Source organism: Ceratina calcarata, unplaced genomic scaffold, assembly GCF_001652005.2.
Source record: "Ceratina calcarata isolate Rehan_Ccalc_2016 unplaced genomic scaffold, ASM165200v1 scaffold78.2, whole genome shotgun sequence".
Taxonomy (NCBI): domain Eukaryota; kingdom Metazoa; phylum Arthropoda; class Insecta; order Hymenoptera; family Apidae; genus Ceratina; species Ceratina calcarata.
In genome coordinates, this window is record NW_017179105.1 from 3,369,438 (window position 1) to 3,391,544 (window position 22,107).

Below are 22,107 nucleotides of genomic sequence, written 5' to 3' on the forward strand. Positions count from 1 at the left end.
AATATCGAAAAATATCGAAATATATCCTAAAAGGCGTAAAAATTCCAGTATATCCTCAAGTCAGTTGTTTCTTCCAACTTCGCGCGTGCACACCAAATACCAGAAAGTTTTCTTTGGGTTACTGCTGATTACCATGAGTACAATTTTAAGTCACTATAATTTTTCAAAAAACCCATGAATTGATTTAAAATTTTGCAGGTAACTTTTTAATCTTAATAGGAATCTATAATAACAAATTCAGTATGCTAGCATTGTTTAAGTATACATATAGCCTATACATCCTTAAAACGCGTGTGCGTGCAGTTCGAAGAGTAGGAAAAATAGGCGATCGTTCCGTTCATCGAAAACGTATCTCATGATTTGTTAGCTCGTATTTAGGAGAGAAAAAAGGAATCGTATACACTGAATAAATGTATGACCACTTATCTCGATTGCCGGAACACCGCCGCGGTGCGCCGTCAACCGTTCCCTCACGTATAATTCCAGTACGTGTACTTTCTACCGGCGAGCGTGTGTGGACGCGTGTCTCGTGAATTAAACATGTTTCGACACCGTGATAAAGGAAAAACCCCGCCGCGGAGTCGGAGAGCACTACCGCGGTGATCGAGAGGGTCGAGTCAAACGGGTGGAAAATCCGAGCGACCCTTCGTCCGAAAATTTTTCTCTCTCTCGATCCCGGCTCGACCCACGTAATTCGCCGCCGAGATGGATGGGGCTATAAAAATGAAATTCTGCTACTCACCGACGGTCGTCAACAGCATATTGTCCAAGAGCAGAGCAATGGCCACGATCACCAGAACCAATCTTCGCGATTCCCGACATCGTTGCAACCAACCGCTCCATTCTCCGCCGCTCATGCTTTCGGCTCCGCGATTCGCACCTCTTCTGTCGTCGATCGATCTGCAACGTCGATAGGATCAGAGAAGTTCGCGATGGACGGTCAGCGTTTTGTCCGCGAGAGAATTCCTCGGTCGGGTCCGACGGTCCGGCGTTCAAAGGAAGAATCGCGCGAAAGTAAAAGAGGAAAGCCGGTCGAGTAAACTAATTAGTGGATCGAAGGTACTGTGTGCGGAATCGACGGCGACGTTCTTCCTTTCAAGAACGTTTATTCGTCCCATTCCGTCGTTCGGCATTTTCTCTCCTTTCCCGAGATTCACCTCTGGTCGATCCACGCATTTGGCGAAATGAATTTCCCGTTGCTCGAAAATGGGAGACGAAGCTGTCCCTCGGAGAAGAACGTTCTTTGACTCGCGGTTCGGGCTTCCGGTACTTCAGCCAGCCACTTTTAGCCGAACGATTTTCTCGCTTGTGCATCGTTGGAAAAAGAACGCGACGCGAAAATTGCGCGACCGCGAGTGAACTCGCTGACGTTAAATGAATCGAAAAGATCAAATATAACGGGACGAGTTTACGGAAGTACTTCTAGTTTTCGGGTGGCGGTTCTTGGAAACGAGATCATCGATCGTATTTCGGATGATTCGATGGTGTCGCGTCGGCGTATAGAATTAACGGCGCTAATTGCTCGCTTTTAACGGTACCTACCATGGACCGTCGCGCGCGACCATTCCACAGGCGATGCCCTCACCGCGCTCCTCTTTTATTCGTAATAACTCGATTACCCGATGCTTTTAGCTCGGCTAATTTTCGCACGCTCCCCGTGAATAGGAAACCATTAAGGTCGTCTAAAGCGGTGCCCGAGAACGACAACGACAACGATCTCCGCTATCCACCGTCGTCATCGCGTCGCTTTCCAGCTCGTCGCCTGATTAAAAGGCGCTCTCCTTGATTTTTACGAAACGCACAAAGGAGAACCCGCGAGCAATCTGCGCGGTCTCCTCGTCGCACCGTAGTCGATAGCCGAGACAGAGGCAAAGTGAGCGAGGGCAAGGGAGAAGCATTTTATCCGAGGCAGAACAGGCTCGCGAGGGTCGGTTGCTCGCGCCGAGATAAGAAGGCCACCCCGTGCTTCTTGTCCGCTTATTTTACCGTACACCGTGAGCACACACCTCTCCATCAACCCCTGTCCGTTGGCTCTGGGCCGTCTTCAGGCTCCCGATTCAACAATTCTATTCCACGATTTCCCGTGCGAACGGCCATTCGTACGCCCGGAGGCTACAATAGCGATCTGTTCAATGTTAACGAATAACTTGTATCTTAATCGTACGTTTCGCTGTACGAATAGATATGCGGGTCAGCCGTTAGGAACGAACAAGGAGACTGATAAGATCGCGACACGTGGGTAGAACGGCAAAGGAACAGGAGATAAAGGTAGAGAAACAGAAGGAGCGAGGAGGATAGAAGAGAATCGGCAAGGGCGAAAAGAAATCGTGGAGAGCCGAAGGGGATCGACGAAGCTGGGTAGGAGGGAAGCAATCAGCATTTTGCTGAAAGCCAGGTCCCCTGGGTGCGTGCATTATTCTCGGAAAGGACCGAAGAAGATTTTTCTCTTGCCACTGGTGGCTTCCCATACTTTGCTTTCCCTTCTTTTACTCGTGTTTCATTCTCTTATCTGTTCGGTAATTACAGCGAAGAATGACCGGCCGGCTGGAGCCGTATTTACCGGCTTTCGTTCCGTCTATTCAATTTTCCCTCGTACGTCTCGTTCGCGAGTCTCCTTCTTCGCCGATCGGAGGATCGGTTTCGTCTCGACGCGAGAGAAAGTCGGAGGAAAGAATGAGTGAGACCGGGGACTGATCAGCGTTCGAAGCAATCGTAGACCGTACTTTTTTCCTTCTCCCAAGGGTCGAGCAGGTTACGTACGGTTAATTGATCTCGCGGTAGAAACGAAATTTTCATGTTCACGCGGTTAACGCGTATTGGAAGCTCGACGCGGCGCGCCTGGAATCGATGCCTCGAGTGCGCCGCGGCGTTATCGACGAGAATCTAGATGCTGTCGAAAGGGTTTGACACGGTAGTGGTTTTGCGATTGACAGTTTAGTTGGCTCCGCGTTGATGAAGTGACTGCGGAACCAGCAACTCATCCGACCTCGTTATCCCGATTCGATGGACGCGTACGCGTTTCCACTCTTCTACTCCACCACCTCCTCCCTCGTCTTTCCAACGTCTCTCTTCGTCGTTCGCCCGTGCTCGTTCACGCCCCCGCTTCGACCCCCCGACCACTGCCCCCCTTCTTCGCGCGCCTCGTTTTTCGCTCTGACCCGCGCGCGATTATATTCCGTGCCCGAGTGGGTATATCGCGAGAAAGTCGGGCTAATAGAAAAATCGTGTCGAGCGTCAACCCGCTCGATTTATCTTACGTTCGTGACGCTCTCTTTTCTCTCCCTCTCTCGTTATCAGTTACCACTGACCGGTTCTTCGACCACGGTTCCATTTGACGAACGTTCATCTGAGATTTTTTTGATCGATCGAATGAAACAGAGTCGAGTACGAGTCTCGTCGGATCTCTGCCAGCGAAATCTTTAGCCGTGCGACCCTTCCGACTCGCCTTCAGTTAGTTAGTTTCCACTTTGAGAAGCAATTAGTACAGCTGCCAGACCGAACAACCGGAATACACGCGTACACGTAGTACGGTTCCGTCGAATGAATAACTCGGAGATCGTATCTTCGGGAGAAGTTTCCAACGCGGCTGATAGTTAACAAAGAGGCGTTCTCCCGCTCGCGGATCGACGCGATTTCTCCGACGCTAACTAGATCTCGTCCGCGACAATTACCCGCCTCTTCTCGACCCTTTGGGGACGAAGTTTACGGAGGGCCGCGTTCGCCCAGGCTTCGACCCACGCGAACAGCCTGTGATAGTACCGGCGAATCGTTTGACGAAAAATCGAGCGAATCACGCCTGAGAATCGGAAAGGGTGACGCGTTTAAAAGGCAAACTGTTGCTTCGCGCTTCAACAAGTTGGCCGACCGAGCGAACCCCGGCGACGTGAGGAAACGCTCCGAAGTCACCATTTTCATTTCCCATTAGCACCGACGGGTAATATTACTCCGAGATTTTGGTAAAGAACTTTATTTGTCGAAAGAAAGACCGAAGGGTTCCCTGGAGATTTTCTTAGGTAGAAAGAATCTGATTTATGACGCTCTCGGCACGCCGCGGCACTTCAAAACGCCACAACTAGTCGTCACGTTTTCCGCATCTTTCTCTCGCCTTACCGTAAATCGTTACTTTCCATCTGGTTTTACGTCGCGACGATTGTTCCTAAAAGTCTCCACCGACCGCCTGGGTTACACGTGTGCAAAAGCTACCACTTTGTTCTGTCCCACGACACTTCTGTAGAACGTTGTAACTGTTGCTAGTCGAGGCGAGCATCGTTATCCTACGTAATTTATGTATATCGTAAACGTTTACGAGGGACATAAGATGAGCGCGGGGTGGCGTAACTACAGGGGAGGCGAGACAATCGTCGAGCCTGACTAATGAGCTTATAACGATATCAGCAATAATAAACGTCTGGACGATGTACAATGTGCGTACATACGTACGTACGCATGATACGCGTGTAGAGTCGATCGTCTCGCGATGAATTCTGGTCAATGACCACCGGGGAACGTGGCGAGGGATCTAGCAAGATGCAAGAGCACGAAGAACGAGACTCGATGATCCATCCGTGATACGGAATCATAATTTTCTATACGAAGTCTCCGACGAGGGCGATACAAAACGGGAATTGTACGCGATTGCCGTGAAAAGAGTCGGATTGACGATGCGAGAAGTCGAAGCGAGATCACAGTCTCGTTTTAAACAAATCTACGAGATTTACGACGTCGCCAACCCCCCCTTTAACGTCGTACGAACGAGACCGTTTCGTTTTATTTCGAAGCCGATGCGAACGAGAAATTGTTGCACGCGTGTCAGGAAGGGGTGGAATCGAGCCGAATGATGCGAGGGCGAACAGGGGTGGGGAAAGGTGAAAGAAAAAGGAGAGAAAGGACGAGACAGTGTTTGAAGGAGAAGCTGGCTTCTCGGTTACCGGGTCTGGCGATCGGGTAATCGCATTATACCTGGTAATTACGAGACCGCCCGGGCAAAGTACCAAGCAGGGTTATGCAGATTGCTTTATAACCTTGTTACCGATCGCTCTATTAACCTCGCGAGCTTGATACCGGGAGTCGTTTTTCTTCAGAATCGTTACCCCGGCATCGGACGCGGTACTGTCTACGACGTTCCCTTCGCACGACGATCACCTGAGAACAGGTGACGATGAAAAGCCCGGCGCGGTCACGATCTTCGGTATTCACTCGTCTCGTCAAATAATAAAAATAAGTTTTTATACGGCTGAGATGGACGCACAGCTTTGGAATGACTCGATGAAGGCAGAAACGACCAACGACGCGGTCTTGGCGTTCTCTATTGGACAACGTATGGTCAGACCTGCAAACGACACGCGGAAATGAATGCGAATTCGAGCCGGCTGAGCCCTCGAGCAGAACGAGACAAACGGAAATTCAACGACGACGGTTCTTTGACGCGCGCTCCCCTCTCTTCATCTAGTTCTGTCGTTGTTAAGAAAATAAGAACGTCTCTTCATGGAAATAGTAGGAAGCAGTCGCTAAAGAGACAACGGTTGATCAACGGTAGACCGTCGGAATACGATCGAATCGTAAAATTACGTTTGCTCGTCTCCTTTTACGATAGCTGTTCGGTTCCCGACCGGAGTCACCGTCGTTCGACACCGTTCGTCCGACGAAATAAATTCATCACTCGGGATAACGAACGAGAACAGATATTCCGTCGATCGTTCGATCGGAGATGTCGATATCAATCGCGTCGTTAATAAAATCATAATAGTACGGATTATCGATAGCAGCGGTGGTACAAAACGAGAACGCGATAGGTGTGTAAAATCGTCTTACCTATTCGATCGGAGTCAGAAGCAAATCGGTGGACGACGATCGTTCGGTCGAAGGGAGTAACGATGGTCGGTCGGAATCGATGGATCTCTGGCGAACGAAACGGATGGCGACGAGGAGCCGTGCTTCCAGGTGGAAGCGCCGCGGCCGATTGAGTGCGAGGATGGCGGCGAGGGTGCATCTCACCCCGATTTTTCCGGCTCGGGCTCGGGGCTCGGTCGCACTCTCTGCCCCATCGTCGTCCGCGTACGCGCTCGCATCCGTGTCCACGTTCTCGTCTTCACCCGCGTCGCCTCTCTTCTCGATCCTCGAAGATCCAGGGTCCCGTCGTGAACCGACTCGAGAGCGCATGGTCCATCGCGCCTCCGGAAGCCCCCACTATCAACGCAAAGGCTCCCGCCCCCAACGTTACACGGTTCTCGTCACCCCGTTCCACGCGTTTCCGCGTAGACCCTGCCCCGACCCGAACCCCCAACCCCCATCGTTCGTCCCTCGCTCCGACTTCGAATTATCCTCCCATGCTCTTCCTCTTCCTTTCCACCCATACGCGTATGCTCGTCGCACGCGACGATCCAAGCGCGATTCGGAACATCTACTTAAAAGATACTCCGAACGGTCGATTCGTCCCCTTTCTCTTTCGTTCGTGGCGCGATCCCCGAGAAACGGTGCAAAATAGAAAGTACGGTCGGCCCGATGGCGGGTCGTTTGACAAAATAAATGAGAAGAACGTGGAACGTTATTGCGATTAAGATGCGAGGGACGACGGAGGAACGAGTATATGGGCGGCCGACGAAGGGAATGCGGGCCGAGGTCGGCCAAAGGAACGCGAGGCCTTCGAAGAATTTTCGATTGGAGAACGCGCGGAGGCGTCGAGTGTCGCTTTATTAAACCGGCTTTCATCGCGTTCCAGAAGCCGAGGGAGCAGTCCCTTTTCCCATCCGTTAACCACCGAATCGCGTTCGATCGAGGAACGCCGGCGTCCGTGGGCGATGTGCATCGGAGAAAAATTCGCGGCCGGCCGCACGGACAGCGTCGATTGAACCGTGAGAAGCGTTCGCGGCTTCCCACCTGTGGAGCCGAACGGGAAAGCGATATAGGAATTCCAAGCAGGAGAGCCGGCTCACTTGTTGATTTTAGGAAGCTCCAGGGAAAACTGGCTGCAACTTGTTGCTAAACAAGCCTGCGTTCTCTGTCCGCGAGCTTGGTTCGACGTCGGGCAAAGGCATTCTCGTCGCGTTCACCGAGCTCCGATGGGAGGCCTGTCGGCGACAGCCGTTCCTCTCCATCTCGCCGTACCCTGTCCCCGTCTCCTGTATAATTAACTCCGGAAGGAGCGAATCGCGACGCCGGCACAGATTGCCTCGCATCGTTGCCCACTTAACGGCTCGTTCTCGCTCGCATCCCGATCACGGCTCCCTGCGCTCGTCTAATTTCTTTGACGCTCGATGCACGTGTTCGTAAACAACGCAAACGTCCGTAAACGTTTCCCCGTCAGCCTCGCGTGCATCTGTCCATTGCAGAACGAGACGTTTGCGAATGTAAAAAATGTACCGACTTACCAACGACGATGGTTGAGTACGACACAATAGGCAGAAGAGAAGCTTACGACGAACGTCACCGGATTACAGAAGAATTCACTTAACCGGTAATGGACCAAGGAGCATTTTCTCTCCTCGCCCTTTCCTCTGTACCAGCTACCGAAACTCGCGAAACGACTCGACGCGTCGCGTCGCGACGCATCGACCTTCCCGGGGCTAACGATTCTTCTTCCGTGGCCGAAACGATCGTCGTCCGTCGACGGGGAAAAGAGAACGGCGAACGGAAAGACGTGATCGTCGATGAGGGAGGTTAATAAGGATTCTCGTTCCAGACTATCTCGACGAAAGGATACGTGGTTTTCTTTCTTTCGGCCAATACTCCGCAGACTGCGACGCAAGATACAATTTCATATCAACGCCCGGTGGCGATCCATCTGTTCGTTTGGAGAGGATCGTAGCTGGCAAATTTAAGGAAGGTCGATCCATCGCGTGAATCACCGCGATCGTAATTCGTTTTCAACGTTTTAACGACGCGACGCTCAAACGACCAATTACATCGAAACCCTTTTTCCCTTCTCTGCTTCGTATTCTTCGCACGAGTCAACTTTGCGACGCGACGATTGTCGGCACCCTCTCTCCTCGCATTCCCCTGCCCCGTTACCCTCCCTTCGTCGGGTAATGAAATTTTAAGATCATTCAAACTTCGTCTATCTTTTATTCGCTTAAAATACGTTTTCTCTCATACAATCGTTGGTAGTCGTCAGTCTATGTTTCGAACCATCGTGAAGAATGATGCGGCGGTGGATATCATCTGAAAATAGAAAAGCGAACGTGTCGAAACGGTTGACCCATTTGCATCGCTGCTACGAGAAACGTTTCGTTTAAGAATGCAAATGGGTCGAGAAAGAGAATCGAAATAGGTACAGAGGCAAAGGTCTCCAGCGATAATCCTACGAATTTCCCGGCTGTCAGGCGAACCGGTCTCTGTCCCCTGATCATGAGGATGCACGTCGGTCTCAACAATTGGCCAGGGTATCGATACCAAGGCGTAGAGTAGGCTGCGCGACCGATAGCTTCGCTCTGAAACATGACTTCTATTTACGTACTCCGCTGTGCAGCGTTCCGACGTCTCTTCGTTTCCGATTCCTCGTCGTAGGCTTACTTTCGCGAGCAGAACGTCGGGTGGCCAGTTGCAGAGGAAAAGCTGTATAACGCTGATCGCGAGTTGTGTGACGTACTTAAACTTGTCCGGATTGTCCTGTTCGCATATGCTACGTTACCGAGGATATCGTTGAGCGTATTACGTGTTGTCGCGGCTCCTACCTCGACCAATTTAAATCCGACGAGAGAGATGTTGTACGTGCTGCCGAACAGTTGCGTGAAAAACATCACGTTCGTTATACGCTCGATGTCCTCGCAAAGACTGTTGAATCGAAAACCAGATGAATCTACAAACACCGAGCCTCTCGATAAATCTTGGATAAATCGCACTCACTCGAGCAGCGTCCCATGACGTATTAAGCAAGCCCGTAGATCTTTTTTCACTCGCGATCCGGACTCTCTCGACGAGGATCCTTCGATCTCGTGCAAATTTTCGATCCTGGATCGAACCGTGTCCAGGTAGCCGCACGCGACGAGGATCACCAGAGGTCCGAACATGTCTACGCCCACGCAAACCATACCGACGTTGAAAATTGTGAGCACCTGAACAGCGCACATGATCTCGTACCAAGGCGTCTCCTCGACGTCGAGGAAGAACGCGTACGGCAATTGTCGCTGATAACGCGACGTTTCGTTCACGTTTCCCGAGGGAGGTTCGTCGAATATGAAACGACCGAACAAGGCGAAAAAAACGTAAAAGAATATCGTGAATACGCAGATGATCATGTACCAGCGCGTGAGAACCCTCGACTTGTCGCTGTAACTTCGAACGATCTCTCTTTCTCGCAGTTTCAGACCGAGCCAGAACGTCTCATAGGCGTCTAGCATCTTTCTACAGCTGCCGCGAAACCACAGCAGGATCCCGAAGCGCGCTTGACCGCCGACGATCGAGATGATCATCGCGAACAATTCGAGGAGCGTCTCCGGATCGTCGCCGTTAGTCGCAAACTCGTAAGTGTACGAAACGGTGTACAGCGAGAGGCAGGCGAACGCGATACAAGCCAAAACGTTGTTGCTCATGAATCCTGTTCCCTTCCCCAGCGGTATCACGCCGCACAGTTTCAGCAGGGCCACGTTCAGACCTACCATTCTACCGAATTCGCGTTCCTCCTCGTCGCCGGTCATGTCTCAACTTTGTTTCGAAATTTTTTTCCTCCTCGGCGAACTTATGCGTGCCTTTTACTTTCTTGGTTTTCAACCGAGGCAACGCGAAACGTGAGAATCTGGTCAGCCTGTTCGCAAACTCTCGGACAAACGATAATAATGGGAACGGAGACGGGAGCGGGAGGCGTTCGCCTCGGACACCTGTCATTATCGACGAGAGACCAGAGTCAAAGTTTCCCGACGACGGACAATCGTAAAAACACGTATCGTGACACGCGAGATCGCGTGAACGCATCGGGTGACGATTTCGTTACCATCGGAAAATTCGAGCCGACGGGATTTGCGGATAGGCAAAATAGACGTACGCGGTTTGCATCTGCCGATGTTATTTCTGATAATGATTAATGGTCGATACGATAATTGATGTGGAAATCGATACGTTCCACGCAATTGTTCATGTACGAATCGGTACGATGTGTGTCATTTAATGATTGACACTAGAGAAGGTACGATTCGAACGACAGAAATACGAGAGTATCGTATAAATAGGATTCTCGTGTGAAAAGACTCGACGAAGATGAGAGTCGTACCCTCTGGTGGACGCATTTCGAGAAACGGACGTTCTATTTTCCGGGGGAGGCGTCGCGACGCCACCAGCAGGAACGACGTTTCCGACCAAGGCTCATACATAGGGGTGCGCTTATCGACGAAGGCGTAGGCGGACGAGGGTAGCTCCGTTCTCGACGAGGGATGGCAGGAGCTGAAGAATCGATCCACCTAGGGGGTGGAAATCACGACCCTCCGCGCGGGTGGGGTTGCGCGCACTTTCGGGAAACCGCTGCGATCGCAGTTTCGAGGCGAAAGTCGCGCGAACGAGGAAGAGGGAAACCGTGGAAGGAAGTAGAAACGAGAACCAGCGAATTCCGCGGCGGATCATCGCGATGATTCGCCGCTGCTGCTTCTGCCGGCACGCATATCTCGCGATCGAGCCCGACACGCTTGCGTGCACGTGATCGGTAAGCGAGACGCTACCAGGCCGACCTTTCCGACGACTCGCTTCCGGAGACGGTGGACCTACGTGAGTAAAACGAGAAAAACGAGCCACGGCTGAAAGGTGGCAACGCTTTCTTTCCAAGTGAGACTACTTATGGCTGTCGACCTCGAAAACTGCCGAGCCGAGCTTTCGTCCCGGACCTACCGTTCCCCGTTCCGATCGATATCCTACCAACCCCGTCGTCTCTCTCACTCTCTCTCTCTCTCTCTCTCTCTTAGTTGCACTGTGCTCCCCTCGACACCCCCTTGACTCTCGCTCTCCCCCTCCTCTCTGATTTCATTTTCTCACGTGTACCCGAGTACGTACTCGACGGTTCTCTTTATTTTTCCACGAGGTCTCAATTTATTCGACGCGGCGTTTCCGTTCCGACAAATCTTTACGAGCTGCTCGTTCTCTCGATAAGAAAACAGGAAGAATGAATCGCGGACCGAGAAACCGCAAGACGGTGCGCCGCGAGAAACAGAATTTTCCAGTTTACCTTGAAACTGACGCGTGACCGACTCGCGAGTGCAACCGCGTTTTGCATTTGCGCGTCAAGCGAATTAGCCGTCATACGAAACGTAACGCTCCGCACGAGCGAGTTTGTTAGCGACCCGTAGCCTGCGTTCGCGACTCTCGCGTGTCCGCTGCGGACAGTTATCGTTATTATCGTGGTTATCGCGTACTAGTTTTCCGATGATTCAACGAACGAGCGGTACCGAGAGTGAAATATTCGAGTGACGAGCGTCGACCGTTTCCCTGGATCCGAAGCGACAGGGAGACGGTGGCCGATGGCAGGCAACGGGGAACGAAGACGACAAAAAGGTACTCGAGAGCGGAACCAAATCGGGCGAAGACAAAGACGCCGTCGAAGGGCGTTTTATCGCTGCTCGCGCGGTTCTTCGCTTCGAGTAGCTTCCCTCCCGAAGCCTCCCTCCGCTCGTTCGTAAGAAGAGGACACCGCGGTTGACTCGGCTCACGGATATCCGCATTGTTTCGCGTCGACCAGCCAACTCAGCTGACCTACATCGAGCAGTCACCGGGCAAACTGGGATATCGAGCCACTCGAAGCTCGTCTACGGAATACCCCTCGAGACCTTGCCGACGACGCCGATCCCTCGCGGCTTGGCCCAACGATCGCGATAACCGACCACTCGATGCTCGTCCTCCTCCGAGATCTCGTATCGTTCGTTTCGTCACTCGCGTCTCACAGGCGATACGGCACGGTGGTGGCCGCTACCAATTTGGCCGCGCGGCTCGTATGCATCGACCTCGTGAACTTGGCTCTCTTTCCGTGTCAGGATCCAGATCCACGCGCTTCTTCCCGTTCGATTGCCCCTTGTTCGCCGAGCGATCGCGACACGCCAAACAGACGTTGCAGTAGTTGCTACCGATCCGAACGTCGCGTCGCGTCGTCGTCGTCGTCGTCTTCGTCATCCCGTTTTACTTTCGTTTCTCAGTTTCCTCGATCTGTTCACTTTCTCGCTCTGTGCCGATTCAACGCCTCCGTCTTCATCGCCGCATCTGTGAAAACAACCATCGTTCAAGTTTTTACGTATGTATGTGCGTTACTGACTCATATGCCATCGCCATGCGCGATTACATCATCGAATGCGATCGGGCGATTCGACTCGATAGCAATAACGATCGACGATCAAGGTTGAATCGCAGCTATACCGTTTAAGCGCGTTCATCGTCATTGCGTCTAACTCGCTCTTCCTACTCCTCCTCCTCCTCCTCCTCCTCCTCCTACTTCGCCTGCTTTGCACGTTCTCCTTCTCTTTCCTCCTTCTACATTTTCTTCTTTACGCCGTCTCTCCCTTCCAGCTTTCTACGAGACCGCGTGCCGTACTATAAATAAGTTAATGCCGAACGCACTGCTTCCGTGCGCGCCGCTATGAAAAGAGGAAAAAACGGCGGGCGGAAAGAAAATCGTCGAGCCGAAAATACGCGTACTCTTCGATGAAGAGCCACGGGTATCGAAAACCGAGCGATTTCCATTCGCCTGGCTCGTAGAGCCGTTTACTTTTCGTGCGGTTCCAGGCGAGTGTTCAAAAACAGAATTCGTTCGAGCGCGATATCTATGTTAATCGCGGTAGACGCCCCCGCGGTTTCATTTGCTCCCGGTTTCGGTTACGATTTCCGATTACGTGTCATCGAATCAGTCGCGCAGCTATTGCTTCGTTTAACGCGTCGAGACGCGGAAAAGAATCATCTCTCGTTCTCTCGTTCGCAGATTTCGCCGAAATGGAGGACCATCCGTCGCGCCTTTTCTCCGATACGAGGTAACGCGAGCTTCGGCTCGTACTTCTACTCGCGATATCCTAGTTTCTCGACCAGAAGTTCCAAGCTTCGATGATCGAACGTGTACGCTTGCAAAGGTCGAGAAACTGAACCGCGGAATGTTGGAAATCTGACGAATCGCTCGTTTGGTTTCAGAACGGTCGTGTAGGAATGTCAGAATGAGAGGTAAGCGCGGGTTTTCTTTCGATCTCGTCACGTTCGTACGTGAGTAAGTGGATACATGTATACATATGCGGCATCGAATTGGCAGGAGCAGCGTTTCTGGGAACGATCAGAACGGTTCGCGGAACTTTCCTCAGGACGCTCGTGTTCGTATTTTTGGCAACGTTCCTGTGGCTCCAAATTCACGTGATCAGTCTGACCGGTCGCAACTCCGCTGGTCAAGCCTCGTCGAACGAGACGCTGTTCTCCCTCGTGCCGCAGGAACTGCACAGGTACGTATCACGCGTGACCCTACGCGTACCGTCGGGACACGTCCGGGAGGGTAGGATCGTCCGACGATGCGGAACTTGAGAGAGCGCGATTCGGTTTCCGACAGGTTCTTGAAAGACCGTCGAAATGGTTCTTCGACGTCGGCATTGGGGAACGCGAGCGCGGAAACGCTGACGGATTTCGAGATAGCCGAGATTCGTCGCAACATAGAGAGAGCGAACGCTGAGCAAAGGGTGTACAACGAGGAGTCGTTCGGTCCGTTGGCCACCGACGCTCCCGTGATAGTGATCCAGGTGCACACGCGGCTCACCTATCTTCGCCATTTGATCGTGTCGCTGGCCCAGGCGAAGGGGATCGAACAGACGCTTCTAGTCTTCAGCCATGACGTCTGGCACCCGGACATCAACTATCTCGTGCAGAGCGTCGACTTCTGTCGCGTCATGCAGATCTTCTACCCTCACAGCATACAGTCTCATCCTCGAAGCTTCCCGGGCGAGGACCCGAACGACTGTCCGCGAAACATACGCAAGGAACAGTGAGTAAATCAGAACGTCGTCCCTCGGCTCCGTCTCACGCTCTCCCTGTTTTTCTTTTCTCTCCTCCCGTTCTCGTCGCCGTTGCTCGCTATCGTCCGCAGAGCCCTCGCTCTCGGATGCGTCAACGCGAAACACCCGGACCTTTACGGGCACTACAGGGAGGCCAAGTTCACGCAGACCAAGCACCATTGGTGGTGGAAGGCGAACCGCGTGTTCGATCAACTGGCCATCACGAGGAACCACACCGGCATGGTGTTGTTCCTCGAGGAGGATCACTACGTCGCGGAGGACTTCATCCACGTGCTCAGGCTCATGGAGCGCACCTGCAAGCATAGTTGCGAGAGGTGCAACGTCCTTTCTCTGGGGACCTATCTCAAAACCTACAATTACTTTGCCGATTTTAGTCGAAAGGTGAGAGTCTCCTCCCGACTAATTTAGCTAGTCACCGACGAGCACCGTCGATCGTTGATTCGACGGTATTTAACTGCGATTCGTGTAACATCGTTTTACGCTTCTCTCGACGCGACGAAGTCCCGCGCGTTCCATCGATCTCCGCGCGTTTTCCTCTCTTCCTCTCGTTCGCAACGAATCGTGATCCGTAAATCGAGAGAGGAGAGAGGCAGAGAATCTCGTTCCGCGCAAGTATCGAGTACGTATCACCGCGGGAAGGCGATCGCGCGCGAATCGTTGGACGATAGGTGCGTACCGAAACGAATCGCGAACCCGATTTCAGTATGAATACCTATGTGTCGATGTTTCACGCACGCCCATTAGTTCCTTGGCGTCAACAGCGCCCTGCAAAAGGAGCTTCTGCGCGGATTAAAGCGGCGGGAGTTCTCGACGAGGCAGCGGTCGGCGAGGGCCGAGGACCCGTTCTTCTCCGGACCGTTTAGCGGCAACGGGAACACCACGGCCACCGGCAACACCATCGGCGTTACCAGCACGACCGCCGCCTCTACCACCGGGACTGGACCGAGCAGCGTCAAGCGAAACGGAACCGGCGCCGCGGTTCGCGACCCGCAGGCGATCCGCTCCGCCGGCACCGCGTGGGCTTTCCAGTTCCTGCCCGATCTCTACAATCATTATCAAAAGGTGGCCGACGTCCCACGTGGATACCCCCTCGTTACGCGCGATTTCTCGCGGTCTCTTCTCCTCCATGCATTCTCTCTATCGGATCGGACGCACGCGCGCGTGGCCACGATCGGTACGGATCGGAGCCTCAGGCTTCGTCGGTGCAACGAATACCCGAAAAATTTGCGGAAACACGAATCGAAAAAGGGATGGCGCGCACCTGTGCGTCTGTTCACACTCACGCGCACCGATCGTTCCACGATCTCTGTCCCTCCCTTGATATCGTCGAGACCGAATACGTCCTCATGGGACCCTTTCTCGGCCTCGACGATACGAAAGCACCTCGCCAACTCGATCGTCTCTTCCTTCAACGAGCGTCCCTCGTATTTCGTTCCGCAGGCCGAGGTGATACCGTGGATCTCGAGCAAACACAATATGGGCATGGCGTTCAATCGTGTCACGTGGAACAAACTGCGGAAATGCGCGTCTCAGTTCTGTTCGTACGACGATTACAATTGGGACTGGAGTCTTCAACATATCGCCCAAACGTGTATGCCACCGAGCAAGGGTGCCGGGATAGCCCCTCGTACAGAGTCCGGCCTGATCACGATGATGATGAGGGCACCGAGGGTGTTCCACATCGGTGAATGGTGAGCTAAACGAAATTACTTGTATCTCGTTCGTTCAACTGGAACGCGTGTCCGCCGTTATCGTTACAGCGGAGTCCACCACAAGAAGACCAACTGCGAGTCGACCACTGTGATAGCAAAGGTTCAAAACGTTCTACAGGCCGCCCGAAACCATCTCTTTCCTACGCAACTGACGCTCACCGTGGCCGGCACCGCGAAAAAGACGAAGCTCAGGAAGGGCAACGGTGGATGGGGCGATACGCGAGATCATCGGCTCTGTTGGAACATCACCGTTTATCCGGATCTGCTTTTACCATAACGACCGGGTCGAACATCATCGACCGGAATTCATTTCCCTGTCTCATTTTCCTACGCCTGGTTCACGCTGGTCTCAGTCGAGTAAAGAGTACTCCGTGTACGAGCGAACCGGGGCCGCCGATCCTTCGTCCCACAGGTCCCACTGCCCGATGAACCTCGCCTCGCCTCGGTTTCTCTCGTCCAGCTTCGTCTCTCGTGGAAAATACTCGCGTTCAACAAGTTCCTTCGCATCGGTAAATCGCTCTACCGATCCTCGCCCCAAGTCTTGACAGCGTCTTTGATCGCCGTCACCTTACGCGTCGAATTTTTCGTTCGCGGCAAAGGTAACGCGAACGTGCATGCTTCTTCCGCTCATCGTTGGCGAAGGACCGTCGAGAAACCGCGTAGCCGAGTATAACGACGTCCTTCGTATCATCGTCGCATTTATTCTAGTCGTCGTATCGCATGCAAACGGGGAAACGCGGACCCGCATGGGGAAGAAAAGAGAGGAAAGCAGTTTTCTCGGTATGTACCTGTTCCGCCCGAGACGATTCGGACGAACTTGCGCGAACGAACGATTACGAGAGCGAACCAAAAGCCATCCACGAGTCGCGGAAATCTATATGTACGTATAAGCTACGTTTTATATTTGTAACGAGATCAACGAAAATAAACGAATCGACCGATTTTCTCGTATACACCGCCCAGAGTATTTTGTGCAGGTACACGTGTCAGCGGATGGGAACTGGATTTGAAAATCGCGAGCATTTCGCTTTATTTATTTGAAGCCTGAACGGTCTCTCGGCCCGAGAGTCATATGTGAGTACTGGCACCGTTATAATTCTCGGCCCATCGATAATAATTTATATTTTATGTGTACGATCAATACCACCACCCGACAGTAGACGTAAATCGAATCGAATTAAAATCCTAGAAGTTTTGAGAACGTAGGCACGTTGTCGTCGTACTCCGCCCTCAAGAAATTCCCCGCTATCGGCCCCTCCAGGTTGTACTTCTCCGCGAATTTCTTCACGTTGAATCGCAACCGTAGGAGTCCGTCCCTGGAATTGAAACGCGTTCGAAATTCATTCGCCGGTCGTGTCTTAAACCTTCTGTCACGAGAGTTTATAGTTTCAAAGATCAGTTTTCGGTCGCTGTCCGCATCTCTCTCTTTCTCTCTAATGCTTTCTATATTTTCTCCACTATTCGGATCTACGTATTCGGTTAATTCACTGCTTCTAAACTGCGCGAAACTGATATGGACTCTCGTGATGGCAAGAATACGTAGAAATCGACGCGTCTCGTTACCTGTTGCTCAGTCGTCTCTCGTCGAAAGTAATAGACCCTTGATTCTGCTTGTAAACTAGAAAGACGTAACGATGTTTTCCTGAAAATATCGGCGGCGCCGGGCCGACGTACTCCGCGAGTACCTCTCCCTTCGCGACGTTCTCCTCCGGAATGTTTCCGACGACCCAGTGCTTAAATTCTCGGTTATATCCCTTCCTCTTCGGGATCGGCACGTCGGGATCTGCACACACGATTTTGCAGAACCAAATACTTTATACGACACAAGTTTCATTCTCCAAACTGATCGGACGATTGATAAGTAAACGCCAAAGGCTACGATCGCGTCTTCGTGTCATCGAGCGCAAGGCAAACCGAAACGAGGCGACGCGATGGAAACAGGTTTCCTTGCATCGGCTAGTCTCGGTGAAAGTCTTGGCTCCTCAGCAAAACATTTATGCAACTCTTCGGCTTACCCGTCATTATGAGCGTGTAGAGGACTCCTCCTTCGTGCTTGTAGTGAATCTCCGGAATATTTTGCGTCTCCATCGGCGTGAAGTCATTTCCCAGATCGACCTCTTTGCTTCCGTATTTGACCTGATTCAAACCCGTATCATTCGTATTCGGTTTACGACGGAGAAATGATCTTTGACATACTTTCATGTTTATCAATGATTCGCACACGCCCGCATATGAACACAATCAAACCTCGATAATTTGGGTAAATGACTGAAGGACACAGGGAATCGAAAGAACAACCGAGGAAGAATGAACGAACGTCCAAATCGCAAATTTACTCTGTGCAATCTAAACGTAATTATTGATAGAAAATTGCACCTGAATCTTCTCCGCCGGGGCCACGTCTATCACTTCCGGTACGATTCGCGCATCCTCGAACGCCTTTTGGACGTCGGCAGCAGAAACGTAAATCACGCAGGTAACGAGTCCTGCAATTCATTATTCTCAACTGATACCTGAACGATCGATTCCGGTAAAGAAAGTATGACACGCACCTATTATCGTTAAATAATTCATCTCTGTCTCGGAACGGTACTGTCCAGTCTCGAACAGCTTGTACAATATGCCTAGCGTCCGTGACACCTCGACCACTTTTATTACTCGACCCCTTCCCTCTACTGTTAAACAAGGACTCGTATTACTTCCACATTTCTTTATCTTATCCTCGAAAACCTCCTTTCTCCCTCCATTGCTCCCCGCAAACGTTCAAGCCTGAAGTCTGGCCAACGTGTTTCATTCTGCTTATTTCTATCGAAACGGTTTATATCTTATCGCGGTTTAGTCTGTACCAAATAATTTAATAAGAACGAATGTCGCATACTCTTCTTCGCATAATAGGTGGGATGACTTCTAAAATTCTAGATACATACGCTAAAGATAAAATGTAACGTCGGAATCGGGTGAAAGGAAAGTAAACGATTCTTGTGCTAGCAAAATTTTATTGTTCAATGGAAAACTTGGATTTGTGTTTCACGGGTCTATGCATACGACGGCGGTTGTTAGGCGCCCAACTGTTTATACAGAAGCGGAACGTAGTCGTCGAATTCCGCTTGGTACATGTTCCCTGCGATCGGATCACCGAGATTGTATTTCTTGGCGAATTTGCTGATCGAGAATTTTCCTCGATTGTCACCGCTTCGGTTCGTCAAACGCTTTTCATCGAATTTCAATTTCTCTGGCTGTTTATAAACCAAGAAGACGTAACGATGAAGCCCGGTACCTTTCGGCGGACCCGAGCCTACGTACTCGGACAGTACTTCTCCTTTGGAGACGTCCGATCCCGGAATGTTTCCCACCAGCCAGTGATGCCATTCGCGGAATTTCGGCTCCTTGCGACTCGGCGCGTCGGGATCTACGAGCAGTTATTTACAAAAGATTACTTCCTTCTGAATACGGGCTACCCTCGAACTTGCCTACGTACCGGTCATACAGAGAGTGTAAAAGGTATTCGCATCCGCGTCCCATTTAACAGTCGGTGGATCCTTCACTTGAGTCGGGGTCAATACCTTGCCGATTTCAACATTCAGTTGATTCGGATAAGTAACATTGACAACGCTCGGTGGAACCTTGTCTATAACGTCCGGCACAACGCCGTGTGTTTGCAATGCCTGAGCCATTGAGGAAAGAAGGCGAGATCCGATTTCAATTATAGGCTTCTTGGTGAGCAGAGCAGCTGAAAGAAAATCAAACGACAACGGATAATAGAGAACGAAGACTGACTGAGTAAGGCTGACTCGTTCCCCCTGATTGCGATTACGGAAGGTTATATTCGATGCAATCGCTAATCAACATTCTCGCGAGGTCACGTACGCAACCAATAATTATTGTTAAATGTTAGACAGATAACTTGAACGTTGCTCCGCGATTAGGATTGAAACAGTAGATGGAACAAAACAATAGAAGTGAGATGGAATCGAACGAAAAAGAAAAGAAGTCAAATAACTCGATGTTAATCATGGTGAATTATATGTCGCGTACGGAGTTCAGTAACTAAGAAAACTGACGCAATATTTCTCTGCGAATTTAATGGCTATTACTTGCGTTCGTTAAAAGCAGTGACATGACCATACGACGCGATACGAGTCTTGTTACGAATACAACTGACTTTTCGAGGTCGAAGTTCGATTAGTTCGAAGCCGGTGTCCGGTGCGTACACTGTACCTTATTCGTTCGTTCTTCACAGACCTTCGTAATGTTCGTAACACTTCGTAACAAAAAATGCTTCATACAGTGCAGTAAGACCTACAGTATGTGTGTATGGATGCGAAGAATTTCAACCTCAGCGCCGTCCATTGAGGAATAGTAAAACCACCGAGGAGATACTAACAATAAGATCATAACGGTACCTATTCTACCAAAGATCGAGAGATTTTTAAATGGATTTTCCTTGAAGATCTCTCAAGTTTCGTACAATTCCGAACAGTAGAAACTTGAGGCATTTAAATAGGGAGGTAGGAAATAAAGGAGAGACAGAGGCAGAAAATGGCATCCAACTATACTAAAGCTATAACTAAACAAATTAAGGAAAAATACGGAAACAGAAGATTGCTTTAATCATTCTAATAATATATACTACAGATAGACTAAGAACGCGTTTAACATATGATTAATTCTAAAACATATATATCTTTCTCCGTTCATCTACTTACATTCGCGAACGCAGGCATGCATCGATCACGCATACTAATTTGCACATATTGAATCATTTCAATCTACATCTTATACTAAAATTTCTCCGGAATCTTTCTTCCTAATACATAAATCTACTTCCTCTCTGTTCAAACATACGCTAAACTTTGGCGATGCGGGGTACCACGAAACAGTGACAACCGCTTATAGTATGAGCATTGAACAGCCCAATGTTTAATGGAAGCTTTTGAAAGTGGTGACCATCGGCGCATCCAACACTAGGTCGATAACGTAAGCGTATGAATAGGAAGCCTGCCGGAGAGAACATTATCATTATCATTATCTCTTCTTACGTTATCGAATTAGCGATTTTATTTACAAGTTTGGTTGGCCGTTTCTATCGATTGCCGTTTGCACACAATATACTAATTGATCGAACTTACAATAATTTTTCTCGTGTTCGAAATCGCGTAAACTGCTACAACTAGATTTTCATCTAACTACTTTAACTAAACCTCCGAGTGTACTCGGACCGAATAAAGTACTCGTATAACTACTCGTATAAATGATATACGTGTCAAGGTACGGAAACGATTGCGCGTCTATTACCGGCGTAACCGTGAACGAAAACAGAAACCCGATTTCTATACCGTTCTACTTCCGATTTGCACTTTTACGCAATCTTTTCCGATAACGATTCAACGAACAAAACGACGTCTTCGTTGTATAATGTATAGAAACATAGAATCGAATAAATTGTTTACGAGACGCGAAAGAAAAGAAGGGAAAGGATAGTGAATGGATACGACGAGAACAATTAAAAACCTAAACGTTTTAGATTAGCTCCGACGATGTTAGAGTTGATCCTCGATTTGTCACCTTGCCAACTTTTACTCTTGTTACGAAATTGTCTGAGGTCGGCTTCATGGTCGGGATGTTTCATGGGGCGGTAGCCCTGCGGCGAGCACAACTCTTTCTGCTGCTTATAAAATTGTTCGTATCCACCATGCAGCAAGTAAACTTCCGGGTAGTACAGAGCCGGATAATGTTCTTTGTTACGCTGCCGATCCAAGCTGCGTAGAAAACGCGACATGTTCGGGCCTCGTTCCCAAGAGAACTCACAATGAAAAATTAAAATGTTTCTTTTATTCGAGTCCGGTTGTATCTCGGGCGTGCTCGTCAACGGGTTCAGCAGAATCTGCTCTATCAGGTCTTTACTGTAAAGGTTGACAGCACCCTGGATGTGGCCAGCGTCGAACTCATACGGGTATCGACAGTCGACGATTTTAAAGGAACTGATTTGGTCGTTGAATTGTCCGCGTATCAAGGCAGCCATCGTCTCGGTGGAAATCGATCGCAGGTCATCATGATGGCCTTCGGCCAGTGGCAGGACGCAAGGTTTACTAAAATCTCCGGTGAGATCAGTACTGGTGGTGCTGCGATGAATGGCAGACTTGATGAGAGCGTGCGTTTCTAGTTCTGACTGCACCTCGGAGTCTGTTTCCGATTCTGTTTCTACCTCCATTTTCATCGCGCTCGGTGCTGCCGACTCGGAAAAGCTTCTTTGAAGCACACACTTCGGAGCGGACGAAGTTGTCATCATGGTCTCGCATCCATTATCGCCGATGCTGTCGAGAAAGTTCGTCGATCTTCGCGATCTTTTGGCCACGTGCGTGCTTTCGGTGAGCGGCGAGTCCGGCCGTTTAAACGCGCAGCGTAGAGGCAACGTGATGTTGCGAGGGATGGTGGCGACGGAGTTGGAC

General features: G+C 50.6%; 6 protein-coding genes across 12 annotated transcripts in view; 1 reads left to right on the forward strand and 5 right to left on the reverse strand.

Moving 5' to 3' along the window:
• Vmat (Vesicular monoamine transporter) overlaps positions 1-6,122 on the reverse strand; it is a 13,172-nt gene extending 7,050 nt beyond the window's left edge. The window contains exons 1-2 of the mRNA XM_018034328.2: positions 5,812-6,122; positions 743-900 (exon numbers count right to left, since the gene is read on the reverse strand). Of these exons, the coding sequence (XP_017889817.1) occupies positions 743-857 (115 nt within the window). The 5' untranslated portion in view covers positions 858-900; positions 5,812-6,122. The remainder of the gene's footprint in view (positions 1-742; positions 901-5,811) is intronic.
• A 1,919-nt stretch (positions 6,123-8,041) lies between these two features.
• On the reverse strand, positions 8,042-10,589 carry LOC108630531 (odorant receptor 49b). 4 transcript variants are annotated; one of them, XM_018033869.2, is made up of 5 exons: positions 8,842-10,589; positions 8,670-8,769; positions 8,509-8,604; positions 8,271-8,426; positions 8,042-8,157 (listed from the first exon to the last, which is right to left on the reverse strand). In XM_018033869.2, the coding sequence occupies exons 1-5, from the start codon at positions 9,630-9,632 to the stop codon at positions 8,107-8,109; spliced, it is 1,194 nt and encodes a 397-aa protein (XP_017889358.1). In that variant the 5' UTR covers positions 9,633-10,589; the 3' UTR covers positions 8,042-8,106. The 4 variants fall into 4 exon arrangements, 3 of the variants coding, with proteins under 3 accessions (XP_017889358.1, XP_026673937.1, XP_026673938.1); XM_026818136.1 differs by having other exon boundaries at positions 8,074-8,426; XM_026818137.1 differs by lacking the exon at positions 8,271-8,426 and having other exon boundaries at positions 8,078-8,157; positions 8,453-8,604.
• Positions 10,590-11,475: 886 nt separating this feature from the next.
• On the forward strand, positions 11,476-16,611 carry Mgat2 (alpha-1,6-mannosyl-glycoprotein 2-beta-N-acetylglucosaminyltransferase). Of its 2 annotated transcripts, XM_018034276.2 has the most exons (9): positions 11,476-12,203; positions 12,881-12,929; positions 13,084-13,113; positions 13,199-13,382; positions 13,487-13,915; positions 14,018-14,327; positions 14,691-15,008; positions 15,387-15,637; positions 15,707-16,611. In XM_018034276.2, the coding sequence occupies exons 1-9, from the start codon at positions 11,802-11,804 to the stop codon at positions 15,933-15,935; spliced, it is 2,202 nt and encodes a 733-aa protein (XP_017889765.1). In that variant the 5' UTR covers positions 11,476-11,801; the 3' UTR covers positions 15,936-16,611. The 2 variants fall into 2 exon arrangements, with proteins under 2 accessions (XP_017889765.1, XP_017889766.1); XM_018034277.2 differs by lacking the exon at positions 14,691-15,008.
• A 48-nt stretch (positions 16,612-16,659) lies between these two features.
• LOC108630786 (protein D2) lies at positions 16,660-18,321 on the reverse strand. The gene is made up of 5 exons (XM_018034282.2): positions 18,211-18,321; positions 18,035-18,144; positions 17,674-17,794; positions 17,222-17,441; positions 16,660-16,974 (listed from the first exon to the last, which is right to left on the reverse strand). Exons 1-5 carry the CDS (start codon positions 18,230-18,232, stop codon positions 16,836-16,838), a joined length of 612 nt encoding a protein of 203 aa, XP_017889771.1. The 5' UTR covers positions 18,233-18,321; the 3' UTR covers positions 16,660-16,835.
• A 313-nt stretch (positions 18,322-18,634) lies between these two features.
• LOC108630785 (protein D2) lies at positions 18,635-19,978 on the reverse strand. 3 transcript variants are annotated; one of them, XM_018034280.2, is made up of 3 exons: positions 19,877-19,978; positions 19,137-19,388; positions 18,635-19,067 (listed from the first exon to the last, which is right to left on the reverse strand). In XM_018034280.2, exons 2-3 carry the CDS (start codon positions 19,330-19,332, stop codon positions 18,715-18,717), a joined length of 549 nt encoding a protein of 182 aa, XP_017889769.1. In that variant the 5' UTR covers positions 19,333-19,388; positions 19,877-19,978; the 3' UTR covers positions 18,635-18,714. The 3 variants fall into 3 exon arrangements, with proteins under 3 accessions (XP_017889769.1, XP_017889768.1, XP_017889767.1); XM_018034279.2 differs by having other exon boundaries at positions 19,821-19,926; XM_018034278.1 differs by lacking the exon at positions 19,877-19,978 and adding an exon at positions 19,753-19,838.
• A 267-nt stretch (positions 19,979-20,245) lies between these two features.
• On the reverse strand, positions 20,246-22,032 carry LOC108630532 (M-phase inducer phosphatase-like). The gene is made up of 2 exons (XM_026818138.1): positions 20,788-22,032; positions 20,246-20,656 (listed from the first exon to the last, which is right to left on the reverse strand). The coding sequence occupies exon 1, from the start codon at positions 21,945-21,947 to the stop codon at positions 21,162-21,164; it is 786 nt and encodes a 261-aa protein (XP_026673939.1). The 5' UTR covers positions 21,948-22,032; the 3' UTR covers positions 20,246-20,656; positions 20,788-21,161.
• Between the last annotated feature and the right edge of the window lie 75 nt (positions 22,033-22,107).

Coding starts and splice junctions, on each gene's coding strand:
- Mgat2 (XM_018034276.2), top strand. CDS start 11,802: ATGCTCGTCCTCCTCCGAGATCTCGTATCGTTCGTTTCGTCACTCGCG. Junction 12,204..12,880: donor TCGTTCAAGTTTTTACGTAT/GTATGTGCGTTA, acceptor TCTCGTTCGCAG/ATTTCGCCGAAATGGAGGAC. Junction 13,383..13,486: donor GTGCCGCAGGAACTGCACAG/GTACGTATCACG, acceptor GGTTTCCGACAG/GTTCTTGAAAGACCGTCGAA.
- LOC108630785 (XM_018034278.1), bottom strand. CDS start 19,783: ATGGTCATGTCACTGCTTTTAACGAACGCAA. Junction 19,389..19,752: donor ACTGCTTTTAACGAACGCAA/GTAATAGCCATT, acceptor ATTTTCTTTCAG/CTGCTCTGCTCACCAAGAAG. Junction 19,068..19,136: donor TTACACTCTCTGTATGACCG/GTACGTAGGCAA, acceptor AACTGCTCGTAG/ATCCCGACGCGCCGAGTCGC.
- LOC108630531 (XM_026818136.1), bottom strand. CDS start 9,632: ATGACCGGCGACGAGGAGGAACGCGAATTCGGTAGAATGGTAGGTCTG. Junction 8,770..8,841: donor CGTCATGGGACGCTGCTCGA/GTGAGTGCGATT, acceptor TCGATTCAACAG/TCTTTGCGAGGACATCGAGC. Junction 8,605..8,669: donor TCGGATTTAAATTGGTCGAG/GTAGGAGCCGCG, acceptor ATATGCGAACAG/GACAATCCGGACAAGTTTAA.
- LOC108630786 (XM_018034282.2), bottom strand. CDS start 18,232: ATGAATTATTTAACGATAATAG. Junction 17,795..18,034: donor CCCCGGCGGAGAAGATTCAG/GTGCAATTTTCT, acceptor GGTTTGAATCAG/GTCAAATACGGAAGCAAAGA. Junction 17,442..17,673: donor CTACACGCTCATAATGACGG/GTAAGCCGAAGA, acceptor TCGTGTGTGCAG/ATCCCGACGTGCCGATCCCG.
- LOC108630532 (XM_026818138.1), bottom strand. CDS start 21,947: ATGATGACAACTTCGTCCGCTCCGAAGTGTGTGCTTCAAAGAAGCTTT.